At 42.2% G+C, this 18,815-nt stretch overlaps 1 protein-coding gene across 4 annotated transcripts in view; it reads right to left on the bottom strand.

The window, feature by feature from the left end:
* KIF1B (kinesin family member 1B) overlaps nucleotides 1–18,815 on the bottom strand; it is a 150,450-nt gene that overhangs the window by 11,332 nt on the left and 120,303 nt on the right. For all 4 annotated transcript variants that reach the window (XM_061160426.1, XM_061160425.1, XM_061160424.1 and 1 more), the window contains 9 exons: nucleotides 18,572–18,690; nucleotides 17,875–17,930; nucleotides 15,708–15,816; nucleotides 14,107–14,173; nucleotides 13,361–13,445; nucleotides 11,289–11,394; nucleotides 4,588–4,702; nucleotides 3,747–3,880; nucleotides 2,929–2,990 (listed from right to left, as the gene is read on the bottom strand). In XM_061160426.1, the coding sequence (XP_061016409.1) occupies nucleotides 2,929–2,990; nucleotides 3,747–3,880; nucleotides 4,588–4,702; nucleotides 11,289–11,394; nucleotides 13,361–13,445; nucleotides 14,107–14,173; nucleotides 15,708–15,816; nucleotides 17,875–17,930; nucleotides 18,572–18,690 (853 nt within the window). The remainder of the gene's footprint in view (nucleotides 1–2,928; nucleotides 2,991–3,746; nucleotides 3,881–4,587; nucleotides 4,703–11,288; nucleotides 11,395–13,360; nucleotides 13,446–14,106; nucleotides 14,174–15,707; nucleotides 15,817–17,874; nucleotides 17,931–18,571; nucleotides 18,691–18,815) is intronic.

Raw genomic sequence — 18,815 nt, forward strand, 5'->3', positions numbered from 1 at the left:
TTTTCATTCCAAGCCCAAAGAAAGGCAAGCCCAAAGAATGTTCAAACTACCGCACAATTGCACTCATCACACACGCTAGTAAAGTAATGCTCAGAATTCTCCAAGCCAGGCTTCAGCAATACATGAACCATGAACTTCCAGATGTTCAAGCTGGTTTTAGAAAAGGCAGAGGAACCAGAGATCAAATTGCCAACATCCGCTGGATCATTGAAAAAGCAAGAGAGTTCCAGAAAAACATCTATTTCTGCTTTATTGACTATGCCAAAGCCCTTAACTGTGTGAATCACAATAAACTGTGGAAAATTCTGAAAGACATGGGAATACCAGACCACCTGACCTGCCTCTTGAGAAACCTGTATGCAGGTCAGGAAGCAACAGTTAGAACTGGACATAGAACAACAGACTGGCTCCAAATAGGGAAAAGAGTATGTCAAGGCCGTATATTGTCACCCTGCTTATTTAACTTAAATGCAGAGTACATCATGAGAAACACTGGGCTGGATGAAGCAGAAGCTGGAATCAAGATTGTCAGGAGAAATATCAGTAACCTCAGATATACAGATGACACCACTCTTATGGCAGAAAGTGAAGAAGTAAAGAGCCTCTTGATGAAAGTGAAAGAGGAGAGTGAAAAAGCTGGCTTAAAGCTCAGCATTCAGAAAACTAAGATCATGGCATCCAGTCCCATCACTTCATGGCAAATAGATGGAGAAACAGTGGAAACAGTGGCTGATTTTTATTTTGGGGGGCTCCAAAATCACTGCAGATGGTGACTGCAGCCTGAAATTAAAAGACACTTCTTGGAAGGAAAGTTATGACCAATAGAGACAGCATATTAAAAAGCAGAGACATTACTTTGCCAACAAAGGTCCGTCTAGTCAAGGCTATGGTTTTTCCAGTGGTCATGTATGGATGTGAGAGTTGGACTATAAAGAAAGCTGAGCACCGAAGAATTGACGCTTTTGAACTGTGGTATTGGAGAAGACTCTTGAGAGTCCCTTGGATTGCAAGGAGATCCAACCAGTCCATCCTAAAGGAGATCAGCCCCGGGTGTTCATTGGAAGGACTGATGCTAAAGCTGAAACTCCAATACTTTGGCCACCTGATGTGAAGAGCTGACTAATTTGAAAAGACCCTGACGCTGGGAAAGATTGAGGGCAGGAGGAGAAGGGGACGACAGAGGATGAGATGGTTGGATGGCATCACTGACTCAATGGACATGAGTTTGGGTAGGCTCCGTGAGTTGGTGATGGACAAGGAGGCCTGGCGTGCTGCAGTTCATGGCGTCGCAAAGAGTCAGACACGACTGAGCGAACTGAACTGGTTTCAAATTTAAAACTGGTTCAAATTTAAAAGACATGAAAGTGAAAGGCGCTCAGTCTTGTCCAACTCTTTGAGACCCCATGGACTTCTCCATTGAATTCTCCAGGCAAGAATACCGGAATGGGTAGCCTTTCCCTTCTCCAGGGGATCTTTCCAACCCAGGGATCAAACCCAGGTCTCCCACATTGCAGGTGGATTCTTAACCAGCTGAGCCACAAAGGAAGCCCAAGAATACTGGAGTGGGTAGCCTATCCCTTCTCCAGTGGATCTTCCCCACCTAGGAATCAAACTGGGGTCTCCCACATTGCAGGCGGATTCTTTACCAACTGAGCTCTCAGGGAAGCCCTTAAAAGACATGAATTTATGTTAATTTAAAAATTTCTGAAGGAATTCTCTAGACACTGTAATTAGCTGCTATGGGACTTAGATTCATACTCAGAATCTTCCTTTTATCTCCATTCTTATCTGTGGGCCTCAGTCTCTTTTCCACATATGTTCTCTAAAATGATTCAAACTTACACTAAATGTTTTGAAAAACCCATACTTTTGTCCATGTTCCAGTTTCCTTTTTTTTTTTGGAGAAATACTCTCTTGATTGCATTTGAATCAGATGATGAACAGAAGAGAATAGGTTATTTTAATCTTAGAAGAAAACATTTCATTATCTCTTTCATATTAATTCTAATGTCTATCAACTGGAATAGCACAGGAATGTAATTTGGAATCTTTTGGGAAACATCATATATTAATTGAAAGGCATTTTATTTATCAATGTCTATTATAAATTATAATATTCCCTTGACGGAGTTACCTTTTTATCACCTCAGAGGTCACTAACTGTAGCAATCACTCCAGCACCATTCCTCAACAAAGGATACTTTTTTTTTTTTTTTTGTCGTGGTTTTTGTCATACATTGACATGAATCAGCCCATGTTCCAGTTTCACAAACATGGAAATGCAGAGGGCTGCTTAAGGCCACCACATTGGAGGAATAACAGCAGTCCACAGAGACATAAAAAGGGACACAGAACAAGCTCGGCTTAATAATAATTTGTCTTTCTATAGCACAGGAGGTTCAAATTCTAGTTTGACAGCACCTGTAAAGTCACACTGTCGAGTTACCTTTGGGGCTAAGGTAGGAAGGGAAATGGTTCTGAAGTTTTCCAAACCAGATTCACTGTAATACACTTGATTTTTTTGGGAGGGTGGGGGCAGGGAGGGGGGGTCATGACTCAGGGCTTGTAGGATCTTAGTTCCTTGACCAGGGACTGAATCTGGGGCCATAGCAGTGAATGCACTGAGTCCTAACCACTGGATCGCCAGGGAATTCTCAAAATATGCTTGAATTTGTTATACTGATAATATTCCACAGCCTAGTAACACTCTGTTCTATACAGTTTTTATAACTGTATAGGATGTCATAAAGCAAACAGTGTTGTAACTCAGAAAATGGTAACTCCCACCATCACCACCGAAGTGGCTTGTAAAATATAACTGGTGTCTCAAAAATGTATATCCATCCTGCATGGGTGGGGTAAACTTTTGATATCGTGTACTGTGGTCAGATGCAAAGGTAACTCTCTTCCCTGATCCACAGAGCTTACCTGGACTTCCTGTGTCTGCCATTTTGCATAAACTGAGTTCATAAATTCCAGTGACTCGATTGCTATGTAAATTAAAACAAATAAACAATTGCTTAATTTCGAACAGCACAAAAACAAGAAGAATCTCAATTCTCTCTGCTTAAAACATTGTCTCCTGTACTGGAATTGCAACCCACCCTCAAATAAAATTACAGACATCTCTCATTAGTCGCTGTTCTTCTCCTATTCTGAACTTAGGAAAAAACTGGATGATAAACTGGAAAATGTATAATACAAATGTGAAAACTGAATTTGCCTTTTCTTACCACAAGAAAGAAGAGATGAGGGGGTAAAGGTCTGAGAAGAATGAAAATGATAAACACCAGCTTCTGGGGGTGTGGTTAGGAAGGGGACTGAACCTTCTACTGCATTAGTAACCATTTTTAAGCTCAGTGGTGATGCACAGGTAGTCACTGTATTATTCTTGATGTACACTTATGTATCTAAAACACAAATAAATCTTAAGAAAAAGAACACCCCAACAGTAAGCTGTTGGAAATAACAATAATGACATTTAAAAGAACACTCAGTCCCTGCAGAACTGTTGGAGAAGTGTTCACAATGGAACACGCCTTCCTTCCTTTACTACTCATCCTTTACTACTACTACTCATCATTTACTATTAATATTTTAGTAAATGCCCACACTTACCTCACTGCACTCCAGGTGTCAGCTACCAAATGGTTTATAGGCTGAGAACCCTGAAAACAGCAGTTAGGAGACCGCTCATTCTGTACGGGGCCCACCAAACCAAGGCGACATTTGTCTCCAAAACTTACGAGTCTGGTGACTTTGAATAGCCGCTGCCAAAGAGGCTGCGCAGCGAGCGTGGTGGCGAGATCTTGGCGTCCCGGGAGTAAAAGACCATGCACACGTCCTTGGTTATGACGGCCGGCTGGATGCAGTGATCCAGCTGAAAGCAGACAGAACTCCTGTGACCACAGTCTGGGCACTATGGCATTGGAAAGCTGGTCCCAGATGTGGGGGGGTTCTACCAACAATTTAGTTCAACAGCAAATCAGAAAACAATACGTGTAAGGTCAGGTGGTATTCCTTGTAGGTGCATTTATTTTCTCAAAATTTTTTCAGTTTTTTTCTGTAGGCAGCAGCTGATATTTATTATTGTCACATGCCTAGCACTGTTTAGGTAAATGCTATTAATACTATCATTACCCCTGTTCAAGAGATGAGGAAATTGAGACACAGAGGAGAAATTACTCGTCCAAGGACAGGAAGGCAGTTAAGTGACAGCATAGGGACCTAAACTCAGACAGGCTAGTTCTAGCATCTGCGATGTTAACCACTACTAGGCTCCATCCACAACTTCCAAAACAAGAGGCTGTTTTCTTAAAATCATGCATTCTCTGAAGGATGGGGATTAGGCTACCAAAACTGAAAATGAAATAGAAGTTATGAGACTTTTTGGTTAACTAGAGACTGGGAACAGAACCTAATATAACTAGAGTAGTTAGCAAAGTATAATATAATAAGTAACTTAAGGATGAGCCGGGAGAAAGGAAGACAAAATCAGTCACATCGTTCCTTCCCACTTCCTTGTTGTGACCTGCCCACTGTGCAGGGCGGGCAGGTCACAGCAACTCAAGTTGTGGGTCCTCTCACCTCCAGGTAGGCTGACAGGGTCATGTAGATCTTTTCGCCGTAGGGTGTCACTCGGTTCAGAAGGAGGGAGTTATGGAGGGAACTATCCCAGACGGCCTCGAAACGATAGAAGGTCCTACAGTCGAAAAGGCAAGAGGGGTCACCTAAAGCTGCAGGCACCTAAGGGCAGGTACTGCCACAACCAGAAATGCTGCAGGACCTACAGCGACCCACAGTTCCAACCTCCCGAACTCTGACAACAGAGTAGGGCCTTCATCTCCTGCGAGAAAAAGTCAGCCTCCAGCCTCTTGCCCCCAGCTATTGTCAAGGAACACTTAGCTATGCTCTTTTTTTTGACAAGCCTGTTTTTTCCCTGCCTATAAACATCAACATAGTGAGATCAATCAAAAGAATTAAGATGAAAAGCGGAAATGAGTATGGACAGAAACTAAAATAAGAAAGACTAAGTGAGCTCCTCCATGAGTCAGTGACCAGGGCAGGAAGCAGAGGTTCAATCATTTGAAGCAGCTTTCTTCATGTCTCAATCCCATCCTGCTGAACCTCAGAAACATCACACACACATCTAGGAGGACTGATGAGAGAGACAGTATAGAGAACCTTGTTTTAAATAAAATATGAGGTTATTCTTAGCTGACATTTCAGGAAAAGAAAATGATTTTTAGTACCAGAGCTAGCCAACTACTATTTATCAGTTTTCCAAAAATCCACATAAGAATCTAACATTCAAATAACAACTAGAAGTTTATTTAGTAAACATCCATAAACTGATTTTGTAAACTGTCCTAATACCTTTCTTTTTTCCTCCCAGTAAAAACACCATAGCCCCTACTTGACATTAAACCTTCCAGTTCAGCAGGTCTCACCTGAAACACCATCCTGAGTTCAACAGCAGTGTCAGAGATCAACTCCCAACTCAAACCCCGAGAGACCCTCACAGAGTGGGCTGTCCAGCACCACGCCCTCTGGACATGTAACACACCTCACCTGATACAACTGGAGTTTTGCACACTTTATTCCCTGCCCAGTACATTCCACCTCACTCCTTCCCAAATGGTAATCTCACTGCAGCTGTCTTTTCTAGATGTTGGCAAACAGCTGGCATATCTTCTCTCTAAACACAGCTCTGTGCTTCTTTCTCCAGAAATAATCAGAGAAAACAATACTTCTAAATGAACTCCGTAACCACACCTCATTCTGAGTGCTAGTGTTTGAAGCCTGATAGTTTCATCTTGTAGCTGCTTCTAGAAGTACAGTTGTAAGTCATCTTGAAGTACAGCTGACCCTTGTACAACAGGGGATAGGGGGCTGACCCTCCATGCTCTTAAAAATCCGTGTATAGGACTTTCCTGGTGGTCTGAGTGGTAGTGGAGAATCTGCCTGTCAACACAGGAGACATGGGTTCGATCCCTGGTTTGGGGAGATCCCACATGCCACAGGGCAACTAAGCCTCTGCACCAAAACTACTGAGCCCAAGCGTCTACAGGCCGTGCTCCACAGGAGAAGCCACCGCAGTGAGAAGCGGGAACTGCAACAAAGAGGAGCCCCTGCTTGCCCAAACTAGAGAAAATCTGTGCAGCAATGAAGACCCAGAACAGCCAAAAAAAAAAGAAAAAATCCACATATAACTTATAGTAAGCCCTCGATATCCAAGGTTCTGCCTCCGCAGGTTCAGCCAACCACGGATCACGGAGTGCTGTGGTACCTACTACTGAAAAAAATCGACACATAAGTGGACACACACAGTTCAAGCCTGTGTTGTTCAAGGGTCATCAGCTGTATATGATATTCTTGCAAAGATCTAGCTCTTAAGGTAGTGCGTAAGGGGTCAAGAAAATTCTCTACACAGACACCAAAGGGACAGAGAGACAGCAAGACAAAGATGGATGAAGCAACCAAGAGACCCAAACAGCAACCACGGAGGATGACAGAAGCCCCTCCCCTGTCCCTGGGCTCAGCAGAGAGCCCTTTATGCACCCACAGAGCCCTGTTTTGATCGAATCTAAATTTTAGCTTGGTTTAAGCCAAATTCTGACGTTGGGTGGTGGAATCCATTACTTCAGCAGAAGCCACTGAGGGCTCTGTCCTTGAGACGGCTCTTTTATTGTGTCCCAGTGTCTGCTGAGGGACCTGGAATGGGGCCTACCTGTGGCCCTGCAGGTCTGGACCCACCTGTGCTGAGGTCAAGTAAAGCCCCTTCCTAGGGTGAGGGCGTGTGTTACCCTGGGGACACCGGACAGCGGTTCCTAGCCCTGTTGCCTGGACTCATTAAGAATGAACCAGAACCTGCGCTTCCTGGGGCCAGGATTTACAGTTCACGATTCCCTCTCAAATGAGGCAAGTGTTCTGAATCTGTGTGAGAAAGCCTCTTCACATTCCTGTTGTCTGGTTTTCATTTAACTTAAAGAAGAAATTTATCTGATAGAAACTTGGCTAATATAGAAAAATTCTTACATCACTAAAATCTCCCTGTATTGGGATGGGGAGAAAAAGGTGGCTTTTTTTTTTGTTGTTGTTTGGTGCTTGGGAGTTACGGCTGCACATTTTTTTCCAAAATATTCACCAACGGTGGCAGTTCTTGAGAAGAGGTCATACAAACTACAACCAAGACGCGTGAGTAATGTCAATGGACTCAAGCGAGCAAGAGAACTGGCAGTTAGAAACAGGGCTGAGTCCTAAAACATGCGGTCTTGTATGGCTTTAAGGTGGTCAGGAAATAATCCCAGGTTGATTTCTCAAGATATTCTCAAGATATTCTAAACAAAAGCAGTGTGTGTTTGTGTGTTGTATGGGTGTTTGTGTGTATGCATCTTAATAAAACATTCAGGCTCTACCGTTATGTGTCACTTCCTTCAGTTTTATTTCCCCAAGCAGATGAAGAGAGAGATGGGAGGAAATTTCCTTCACTACCAAACTAGGAATTTTTTTCTATTCTAAAAGCAGAAAATAAATGAGACAAGTAGTCCTGACAGGACAAAGAGAAATGTTTAAAAATAAAAAATATTCCTCACAGACTCAGCTACCCAAATAACTAAACTGGTCTCTGATACAATACAGGACAAAACAAAGAAAAAGGTGAACAATCACACAAGCCTGAGATTCTATATGAAATGAGGGCAGTAACATTTTACTTTGCAATGTGGAAGGGGAAAACTTGATGTGGCATAAGAATAAAATGAGCAAGTTTACTAAATGGAATGAGAAAATAATTATGAACTCTACAGATTATTTAAGAACCTGCAAATGAAACTATACATGCATTAGAAAAACCTAGGGCACAAGGCTGCAGAGTAAGGTCTTGCTCTATTCCTAGGTGGGTACAAGTTTACAAAGGGGAAAACTACTAAATTACAATAGCAGTCAAAGCAACATAAGACATAAAGCATTCTGATAAAACAGAATCTTTATGTGCAAAAAAAAAAAAAACAGAAAATACCTAGGCATATCCTTATCAAGAAAGAGCCTGCAAAAACATAGAAAAAACTTTCGTTAGTACAGCAAAAGTCAAACAAAAAAAAAAAAGGAAAAAAGAGAGAGGGAGAGAGAGAGGAGAAGAGAAAAAAACAGATATAAAACACAAATTTGCTGACAAGCAAAGTGAATTAAAGTGGACAATTAACAGCGAATTTCATGGGACACAGTTTGATAAATGACTTACAATGACAAGAGTCCCTCTCCTGGGACATTGTGTTAAGGAAATGCTGGACATGGAAGGGAGACAGTTTTGATTAACATCCCTTTAGGAGGTGACTTCCTATTGAAAATGGTAGGAAGTTGCTGTGGAGTTATGAGAAAACCAAACCAATTAGGTAAGAGAAATGTAGGACCGGGAAGAAAAGGAGCAATGGCTCTTGTGAGCTGCGCTCCACTATCAAGGTATCACAAGTGCCCTCTAATCATGTATACTTAATACACCCAACTGGAGTTCTGTACGTTCAACTTAAACCCACTGAAATGTTGTGAAGTAATTAGCCTCCAACTAATTAAAAAAAAAAAAAAAAAAAAAAGATAAAAAAAAAAAAAACAAGGGCATGGCAAAAAAATAAATAAATAAATAAAAATAAACACTAAACCTTTAGGCAGAAAGAACAAAAGCTCTCTTAACCAAACTCCATTTAGCCACTCACCATATGAACTTATGCTCTTCACAACCCTAGAATGTAAAGACTGACATCTATTTCTCATTGAGCATTATTCTAAAATAAAGAGGTAGTTCACAGGCCCAGTGGAGAAGGAAATGGCAACCCACTTCAGTATTCTTGCCTGGGTAAATCCCAAGGACAGAGGAGCCTGGCAGACTACAGTCCACAGGGTCACCAAGAGTTGGATACGACCGAAGTGACTTAGGCCCAGACAATTTGCTCCCAAGAGCTGAGTTTTGTGCTTCTCAAGTATCAGTAGTATTTGGTCCCAAACCTGTCTATGCAATTGTGTTTGTTATTACAATGATCTAATTTAATTAAATATTAGATAAACCACTGAAACATGAGAGCAATAAGAATTTTTGTTTAGTGTGAAACAAAACTAAGTGTGAAAACTAAACTGAATGTCTTTAAAAGACTTGATAATGGTGAGTTGTTTAAAAAAACAGCTGTTCAATTAAGTTTGGGTGAGATGAATGTAAAAGAAAGAGGGAAATAAAATTTTGGTGATACATGATAAAAAAGTTTAAAGGATTTTGCACTTAGATTTTCTTCATAAGTTTCTAGTTCCACCAAATTGAAAAGTATAAATGATAAATTACGGGTGTGGCTTTGTCAGAAAGACAGTCAGAAGTCTAATAAATGAGCCTACAATTAAAGAAAAGGCCTTGGCCCTACAGCAAGAGCTTGACAAATTTATGTATATCTATATACTTTAAAATAAGTGTTTATAGTCTGTATCTTTTCATTATTCTTGACTTTAGCAACTTTTTTGATTAATTAACTCTAAGCTTCTATTGGGAAAGATAAGGTGGTTCTTTTTTTTTTATATACAAAGCAAGAGATTTATTGGGAAGGGGCCCCAGGGTGGGCAGCATTGGGGTAAGGGAACCCAGGAGGACTGCTCTGCCACATGGCTTGCAGTCTCGAGTTTTAGGGTGATGGGGTTAGTTTCCAGGTTGTCTCTGGCCAGTCATTCTGACTCCAGGTCCCTGCTGGTGGTGGTGATGCCAAGCAGGGCCCTGTGGGGCTCTTGGAATGAAGGCCTTTTCGTCCCCCATTCCTTGTAGGCTAGATTCCAGTCTCCACGACTTTCTCTGAGTTCCAAACGGCAGAACAGTTGCTGAACAAAGGAGAAGCCAAGATAAGTTGCTTCTAACAAAGTCAAATTCGTCTTCTACACATCTAACCCACTGCCAGGCATGAGTCAAAGGACTGGTAAAGGTTACTCTAATGGAGGCAAGTTCAGCGCAACCAGCACATCAACGAAACACCAAGTTTCACCATCTTTCACCAAGTACCACAGGGAGGGTTAAGATATGTTTCTCATAGTTGCAAGGAAAATGTGATGAATGCCAGCTGAACACTTTCTGTAAACGTCTGGCAGCAGAGAGAACGCTGTGTGGGATTAATGCTAACTTTGCAGAAATGGTGTTGTTCAAGATTTTGCCCAGGAAGAGGCCAAGGGAGATCAGAGCAGCCTGCTTTATTTCTACCACCCACCCCCCGCCCCATATGTACACCCCTCTCAGTCACCTTCCCTTTCTGCCCACAGTCCCCGCCAGTTTCTCCAAAAGGCAAAAAAGCAAACACACATCTGCTTCCTTTTCCTCATTCCCCTGCAAATCAGAAACACAAGGGAGCAATGGAAAGAAATTAACTGTGGCCCAAACTTTTAACTCTGCTTCTGCTTCTTATTTTTCCTCTCCCACTTGCCAACAGATGGGAGCAACTTTTTAGGAGCAGACAGACCACAGAGAAATCCCATAATTCGAAGGTTGTGTTCCGATCCACATTAGAACACACAGCCACTCCTGTTCCCCAGACCTCACTTCATAAAGACATGGAGCCTCTGTGCACAATGACGAGACTCCTTCCCCAGGGAGGGAAACGCGCCCCAGCAGGTTTATTTCTAGTCCGACACGGAAAAGCAGAATAGCTATGTACTTTATGCATTCTGTCATTATTTGATTAAAAATGGAATTCTAAGGGAAACTAGCTTAAAATTAAAATTCATTATTTATAGCAGCCAATCTTGGTCAGAAGTTTATAATAATTTATTGCCTTTAATGCATAAGTGAAATAGCAAGACTCCTTGAGCCAACACTGGCAGCAGCAAAGATGAACACAGGAGAGTTCACTACACCTTGGAGAGCAGGTTTCCATGACACCCAAGGCCGAGAGACAGAGGTCTTTCTCCAGCAATCACTTCACAGGAAGACATTTAGTCTCAGGCATAGTTAATCTACTTGTAAACCCTTGGGTGGCATGCTGAGTTTTCTTCTGCTTTTTCTCTATCATTGCACTACAGCTACAGCTTTTTCTGTAACATTGTGCTACAACATTCAAACTCCCCAAAGGAAAAAACATTTTCATTCTCTGGGGGTAACATATTATATGAGTATCTCCAATGATTTATGTTATTTATTTCTGAAGAACAGGATAGGCAGAGAAGGAAATAGGGAGTCTAAGTGAGAAGGTGGGGGGTCATTAATGATGAAGAATCTAATGGTGAAGTAATCAACTCCCAGGGCTGACTCATCACTCGCCCCAGTGGCCCACCTGCTAGAGTTGTGGGACGACTTCAGGTACTTGGCAGAGATGATATTGAGGGAGAGGATGGCGTCCACTGCGGCTTCATCCACCTCGGCCTTATTCCTGATCCGGCCTGAGAGAGACGAGAAAGAAACCAGGACATGGGGACATTTAAAAACAAAACAGTGATCCATTAAGCCAAAATGAGACTGTCAGACCACTGTGTAATTTCAGGTGCCAGAAGAGTCATTTGGTTAACTGTAGTTTCCAAGTCTAATCTGGGAATTCTTAAGTCTTCCATTCTTCTCCATATTCTGGCTCCCCTTTACATCCCACATTCAGTTAACTGTGAACATTTATTCATTGTTCAAAGAGCTTCTCATATTCATCTCGACTTTTATTTCCAACATCACTGCCCTGCTCATCAGGGGAAGGTCATCCCCTTCTAATCAGAGACAAGCAACAGTCATTTAAGTGGTCTCCCAGCTGCTCTCATGTCTCTCCTGGTCAATCCACCCCACACTCACCTTCTATAATGTTCTTAAGCCACTGACTTTATTATACCACTTTCTTATTTAACATTTGACAATTCTGTTTTCAAATACTAAGACTAGGATATGCAGCAGTGCACAGAGTTTCAGAACACAGTCTCTGGAGCAGAACTGCCTGGGTTCAAATCTCAGCTCCGACACTAACTGTCTGTGAGGCCTGGGCATATGCTCAACCTCTTTGAGCCTCACTTTCCTCACCTGCCAAGTGGGAAAAACAATTCCTCCCTTTAAAGATTTTTATGATCATATTATATGTTATGTTATATTATGTGAACTAACATTTTTAGAGCATTCAGGAAAGTACCTGCCACATTTCATGCTTGTTTAAAAAAAGTAATAAGCCATAGGGTTTCAGAAAAGCCTTAATACCTGCTGCCTCTGCTCACCACCCATTCTGGTCAGAAAGCATCTCTCTCTTTTTGTGTGTAAAAATTAATTTTGAAAAGCTTGAAAATCACTGTCCTGCATAGGACAGAGTAATAACCATCCTTCCAGAGGTCCCTCATTTGGTCTGCAGGTACCCAAGAGGTTTATGCATAAAATTCAGAAGGGCTAAACTGCATGAGAAAAAAACAACTTTATTTTCAGGAGCCTCTTCTGAAGGAAACGGGCCTTTCCTTCAATTATGAGGGGAGGGCACAAACCACAGCAGACCGAGCAGTACTTAGACCTTTGTCCCAGGCAGAAATCAGAGGTGTTTTCGTATCACACCAATGCCAACTATATGACACTCATTACCACTTTGAAATGATACAGGTTAGACCCTCTGCTTATTTAACACATCAATAGAGAGCTTATGTTACAAATTTGTTTAGTATTTTAACAACTGTATTTCAATATTATTTGTTCCCTTAGTAATCCCAAGTACTTTGTTTTCTACATTTAAAAACATAATTCTGAGGCTTCACCTCTGCCAAATGGGTCCATGGTAAAAACAGGTTCAGGCCCCTGCCTTAGCCTCTCAGTCTACAGCTGATGCTGTTGGTTCAATCTTTTCCTCTCTTTTCCTCTCACCTCAATTCTGTCTCTTCTCTCTGGCCATAGGTTTCTAGCCATTTGCTCATTAGACATTCCTGACTCTAACTCCAAATGCTTGCAAGAAAACAAACAAAACCCTCCAATTTCTCTCTAATCTACTCAGAGCATCTCCTACCAGCTAACCCAGTTCTCTTGGATCTTTTTTGTTGTCCACTCTCCTAGCACAGGTCTGTTTCAGTTGTCCTCATTTGGTACTCACTCCTCAAACAGCTCTGGACACATACACACGCTGCTCCTCACTAGATCACAAGTGCACAAGGAGCAGAGGCTTCCCTGGGGCCTTCTCAGGGCCTCTGGCACAGAACCACTCCCACAGTCCTTGAGAAAAATAATGGCAGTTGCATAACCTATGAAGGGAGCTGGGAAACAAGAGTACTTTTGAACTCAGTCTCTCTTCCGATGGTCATGTTTTCCAGGACAGTCTTCCACATGCTCCCTGTGCTCCAAACAGGGACCAATCACATCTCTAAAAAAGCCTGGCTCCGTCCTCATCTGAAGAAACGTACTCACCTACCACCAGCTCACGGACATCCTTCCAGTGGAGCTCACTCCCCTTCTCATGGATGATGGTCACTGTGATCCTCCGCTGTATGCCCTAGGTAATGGAGCAGGGTTGCAGTTTAGCTGGGGCCACCTCTTATTTCCTCTTGTTTGCCCTTTGTTGGATTGTCTGGTGTGGGGGTGGCAAGAAGGGGAGGTATGGAGAGAGATGGGAAGTGCTGTCCACACTGTTATTCTGAACCAAGGGACATAGGTGAGGGATTGAGGAAGAGCCAGGTGCTGATACAGCTTCAAGAACCAATGCCCAGACTGTAAGTCCCAGAGTGAGCCCATCTGGTTCACAAGACTTCTGAGCACTGATTAAAACTACTTTCCATTTGCCAAAGAGGGACCTGCATTTCACGGCTAGATTTTCAGTCCACTGAAACCTTACTTCTCTATCTCCATTAAAACCTTCCGGCTGTGAAAGCAGAGTTTCTTAACATCACAGAGTGAAATGGCATAAAACCACAGAGGAGCTGCATACATTCTAATAACTGAATTAAACAAATTCTTTCAAAATAGTTCTTTTAATATGTGTATTTATACACAAAAGCCAAGGTTTGAGAAACTTTAAGGAAAGGATAGAGCAAAGTCTCCCAACCTCCAAATTCCCTTCAAATGAAGATAAAAAGGCAGAGAAATAGAGGGCTGTTTCTTATTCTAACTCTTTTTGGTGTTCCCTTCTAGGCCGTTTTTGGCTCCTTTGTTAGTACCTGGTGAAGCAAAAATGTCCCCTGGCAGGGCAAGCCTGCTGTATGGTCCACCACGGCTGGGATATACCTGTAAAAAAAAAAAAAAAAATACGAAAGAAAGAGGTTAGATGGATGCCTGTGCTAATACCTAACTGTAACTTCACCTGCAAAGTCCTCCCTGGTTGTGCTACCCCTCAGTGGTTTCTGCTTTCCTAAATTCCGATCCCACATCCTTCTTGTCATCTGGAGTGGACATGTAATCGCACAGCCATTTGCATTTAGTAAAACTTTCTCTATCCATGTCTCATCATCCTTATTAGACTGAAGTGTTCAAATGGCAGTAACACCTTTTGGCTCAACCCAGCTCCCTGTCTAACAGATATTCTATAAATAATGTATTACTGCCATGGCAAGTGTCAGGAGATAAGGAAGAGATAATTTCAGATCTTTAAGAATCAGAAAGCAATTAACTCAGTGGAAACCATTTACTATAACTTCTTCACTGTCATAATGCAAGTTATAATCACATTATGGATCTGTCTACAGAAAGTCAAATTCCTTAAAGTAATGTCACTATTGACGACTACTACAGGATCAATAGAGCCAAACCTCACACACAGCAGCAACTCAATAAATGTTTCCTGGAAGTAACTGTGATAGTGGTACCCAGCATGATTATCAGAGGATCGTTAAGATAACATTTATCCCCTATCCTTTAACTGATATAGCCTCTTCCCTCTGTTTCAGGAAAGGGATCTCTTTTGTGTTTTTCAAAAGCATTTCCGAGACAAGTATAAACAGTGATTACATTTGCCACTGAGTCTAACACAGCTCAAAGTAAGCCGATGCTGATTATTTTGACTGGAGCCAAAAGTCCTTAACTGGGGGTGATTCTGCCCCCATGGGATATCTGACAATGTCTATTGTCACAACTGGAGGGGAGGGGCTACTGGCACTTTATGGGTAGAGGCCAGGGATGCAGTTAAATACCTATAACATGTAGGACAACCCCCGACCACAGGGAATCATCTACCCCCAAACAGTGCAGAGGTTGAAAAACCCTGGTCTATGGGAATATTCTGTCCCCTAAGCCCCTGAGATGTGGAAATAAGTCTCTGGTCCCATTGTACACAATATGCTCCTGACTCCCTTTGCTTGTTTGCTGATAAAACCCAGTATGTAGCTTGTCTTCTCTCGTAACAAAGTGCCAGTCTCCATGCTCCTGCTAACAATAAGTTAAATTACTCAGTAAGTATTGTTCACTGTTACAAAATGTGGAAATAAATGAAGATGTCCTAAGGAAGCTGACAGTCCTGAGTTCAAACCCCACCCTACTGCTTCCTTGGTCATATTATTTAATATCTCCAAGCCTAGATTTTCTCATTTGAATAAGAATATGGTATGTTCTATGAAGAAATAAATGAGAAAACAGTTTTTAAAAAAGTAAATTATAATACTAGGTAGTTCTCTGACAAACATCTGATTCAAAGAATAAACACCCCTAAAATTCAGTTCAAAACTAGAATGTGACGTTTTGTGAACCTGAAGACAAAGAGACTCAAAATTACATTTTTTAATTTTGCAAAATTGTCATATTTAAAAATATATAAAGTGGGACTTACTCTCCCGTAGGCTCCAGTTCACTGATCTCAAACCAAACCAGAAGATCATACTTGCTCATGCTCTGGCCAAGGCTGGTTTTGCTCATGGTATTTAACTTGGTGGCTGGAACTTTTAAAAGTTTTTGGAAAATGTTAACATGTGGTCCAAGTCTACTCAGCAAAGATACAAGCTTCTCTAATGTCAGTCTTCAAGGACACACTTGGCAAAGGCAGCAAGAATCAGGGGACAGATTTCAGTGCAGGAGACCCAGGGACACTTCACCAACTGTATGAGTACCTCTAACTTCAGGGAACAAGGAAAACGGAGGGTCAGCATCTTTCTCCCTCTCTCCCTCCCAAAAAAATATCCAATGATGAGAACATAGGTTTCGTGCAGCATAAATGTGCTCACGAAGCCATTAAAAAACCTTCCTGAGGCTCTCACATTTGCAGCATGCAGAGCACATAACAACATGGGAGGGTCTCACTGTGTGTAGTGTGTGTGGAGAGCACCTGTCCCCTAACCCAGTGGTTCCTGAACCTCCTGCACATGAGCATCACCTGGGGATCTCAAAGACGAACGAGGCCATCCTGCAGGCCAATTAAAGAACAATCTCCAGGGATGAGGCTCAATCCTCTGAGAGGTTTGAAGCCCCCCAGGTGATTCCAGTGTATGGACAAGTCTGGGAACCACAGGTCTAACCTGCAGACACAGGATTCTGTAAATGATCTGTTCCCATTTTCTTCAGATGTAAATTCCATGTCCTTATCTGTACTGATGAAATACATTAACCAAAACCCTAGTACTTCCAAGAATGTCAGATTCTATAAGACGGGCATTTTGAAACACTACTTAGAAATCCTGAAATCTCGGCGATTCGAAGAGGGTTCTCTGCTCCGAATCTGGGAGTAGTGGTATGAGAATCTGGGGACCTGGAATCTAATTATCACTTGAGCACTAACTAGCTTTGAAATTCTGGTTGAGTCACTTAACACTGGAAGCCTGTCTCCTCACCTCTAAGATAAAGATCATAATATTAGCTTACTATCTGAAAAGATATTGTGAGAAACCACTGATGCAATGAATCTAAAGGGGCTTTATGACTCTTGCAGCACTATGCATGGCCTGTCGGCATTATTCACCCTAGCTGAATTCCAGGTAAGCTGGTGATGATGCTACTCAAGAAGGTAACAGGGGATTACTGGTGTGCATCTAAGAGTCAGAAAGCAAAACCAGAAGCATTTTTTTTTTAAAGCCATCTACTATTAAAAAATCCTTTGAATTAATAATACCACTGCAAAGAATCCAAACCAACAAACCTAGGGAGCCCCCCCCACCCCATGATGTGAAAAGGGCGTAAACAGAGGTGCTTCCTAAAAATCTCTCTGAAGGAAATGTGACGTGACCTTGACAATGTGGTGAACTCTATACTCAGGTCAAGTAGCAAACAGAAACATCCGTGGTTCCTACACAGAAAGCCAGACTTTGGAACTGGCCCCTGAGGATGGTTCTACATCTAAGGCAGAGCTAATTTAGCTACTAACCATCTCGTTTAGGTACCCTCTCGGGCTGGCAGCTGGGAACTGGCAGAAAGAGAAAAGGCGGTGATGGGTCAGCCCCATCCTGGAAGGTGGCAATGGCGGACGAGGCAAGCACGTTGGCATGCTCAGAAAATGTGTCCAACACATGCACATTCACATAGTCAGATATGAGAAATCGGATCAGCTCAATCTTTCTCTCATGGTCTGAAGGCAGGATGGAGGTAAGGCGCACAGAGGTGGAGAATGAGCATGGGGTGGGCGGGGGGGGGGGGGGGGGCGGGGGGAATGTGGCAAGTGAGCAATGAGGAAAAAGGATGAAAATAAACAAAGAAAAGTCAAAACAAGATACATGAACATGCAGAAAAAATGTAACATGCAAAAAAATGCCCACCACTGAAGTTAAAGGGGTTATACACAGAGCAGAGAGACTGAGGAGCAGGGAGTTTATCAAAATCTGCAACAAGAAGACCAGAGTGTCGGAACGGATAGAGCCCTAGAGCTTCTCACCAACAATTCTAGGTCCTGCTAGATACTGGAAAACCCGGGATGCACAGAAGTTGAGCAGGAATTTGAATATGACTTTTTACCTGAAAAGTCATGCAGAATCAGAGCTGTACAGCATATAGAGAACCCAGCTGGCACTCACCTGGCTTGGATAGCGGCATGGGTGGAGGGAAGAATCGTCGAGACGGCTGGGGTGGACTGCAAAGGAAGATGAAAGTTCTTCAAGACTAAAGAGACCCCCATGCTAATATTAATGGCATGTTTAAATCCCCTTTAGAAGCAGATCATCTGTACTTTCAACACTAGCACATTATCAGATATCAGATATATTCCCACACAGTAAAACTGAGGCTAAGACATTTTAATAGAAGTCTCCTTGTTAAGTCTTACCTAATGAATAAGAAAATTTTTCTGTTAACACTGACACTCTGCCATCATCCCAGAGTCCCCATCATGATCTCCTCACTCATTCTGGTATATCCACTCAGACACATGTTTCACAGTGACTCTATGCTCCATGCAGTTCTAGGTGGTTAGGAATAATTATACACAATTTCCACGTTATATCTCAATTACCTCAACTTTATCCTATTCAAAATCTCTTCTTACAAGAAGATGGTACTCAAGGGCCCCTGGGCAAAACTCGATTTGCTCCTCCTACAATTAGTGACTGGGTGGCTTAGAAGAAAGATGGTGACATTTCTAAAAAGGAAATGTAGGACAATACATAAAACTGTCACTTACCTATCTTAATCCCTCAAAAGATTTCTTCCTTTCCAGCAAGTGACAATAACAACAACAATATCAACAACAAAAATCTTTGCTCATTTGGTCCAAACCTGTGAAGTTCCTGTCCTTGCAGGTGAAGTGGGTGCTGCTGATAATGCCCAAAGACTTCAAACACAATCGGCTTGGTTTTGATATAGTCCACGAATGATTCCGTAACCTCCACTGCAATCTAATAAGGAGTAGGGCCAAGCTCGATTAGGGAAAGATTTTTTATAGAAAAATGCACATGTCTGCAGCAAACAGCACTTAGGCACTTTTGAGTACCCAGTATATGCTGGGTATTTTACTCTGCAG

This window comes from Dama dama, chromosome 14 (assembly GCF_033118175.1).
Source record: "Dama dama isolate Ldn47 chromosome 14, ASM3311817v1, whole genome shotgun sequence".
Lineage (NCBI taxonomy): Eukaryota > Metazoa > Chordata > Mammalia > Artiodactyla > Cervidae > Dama > Dama dama.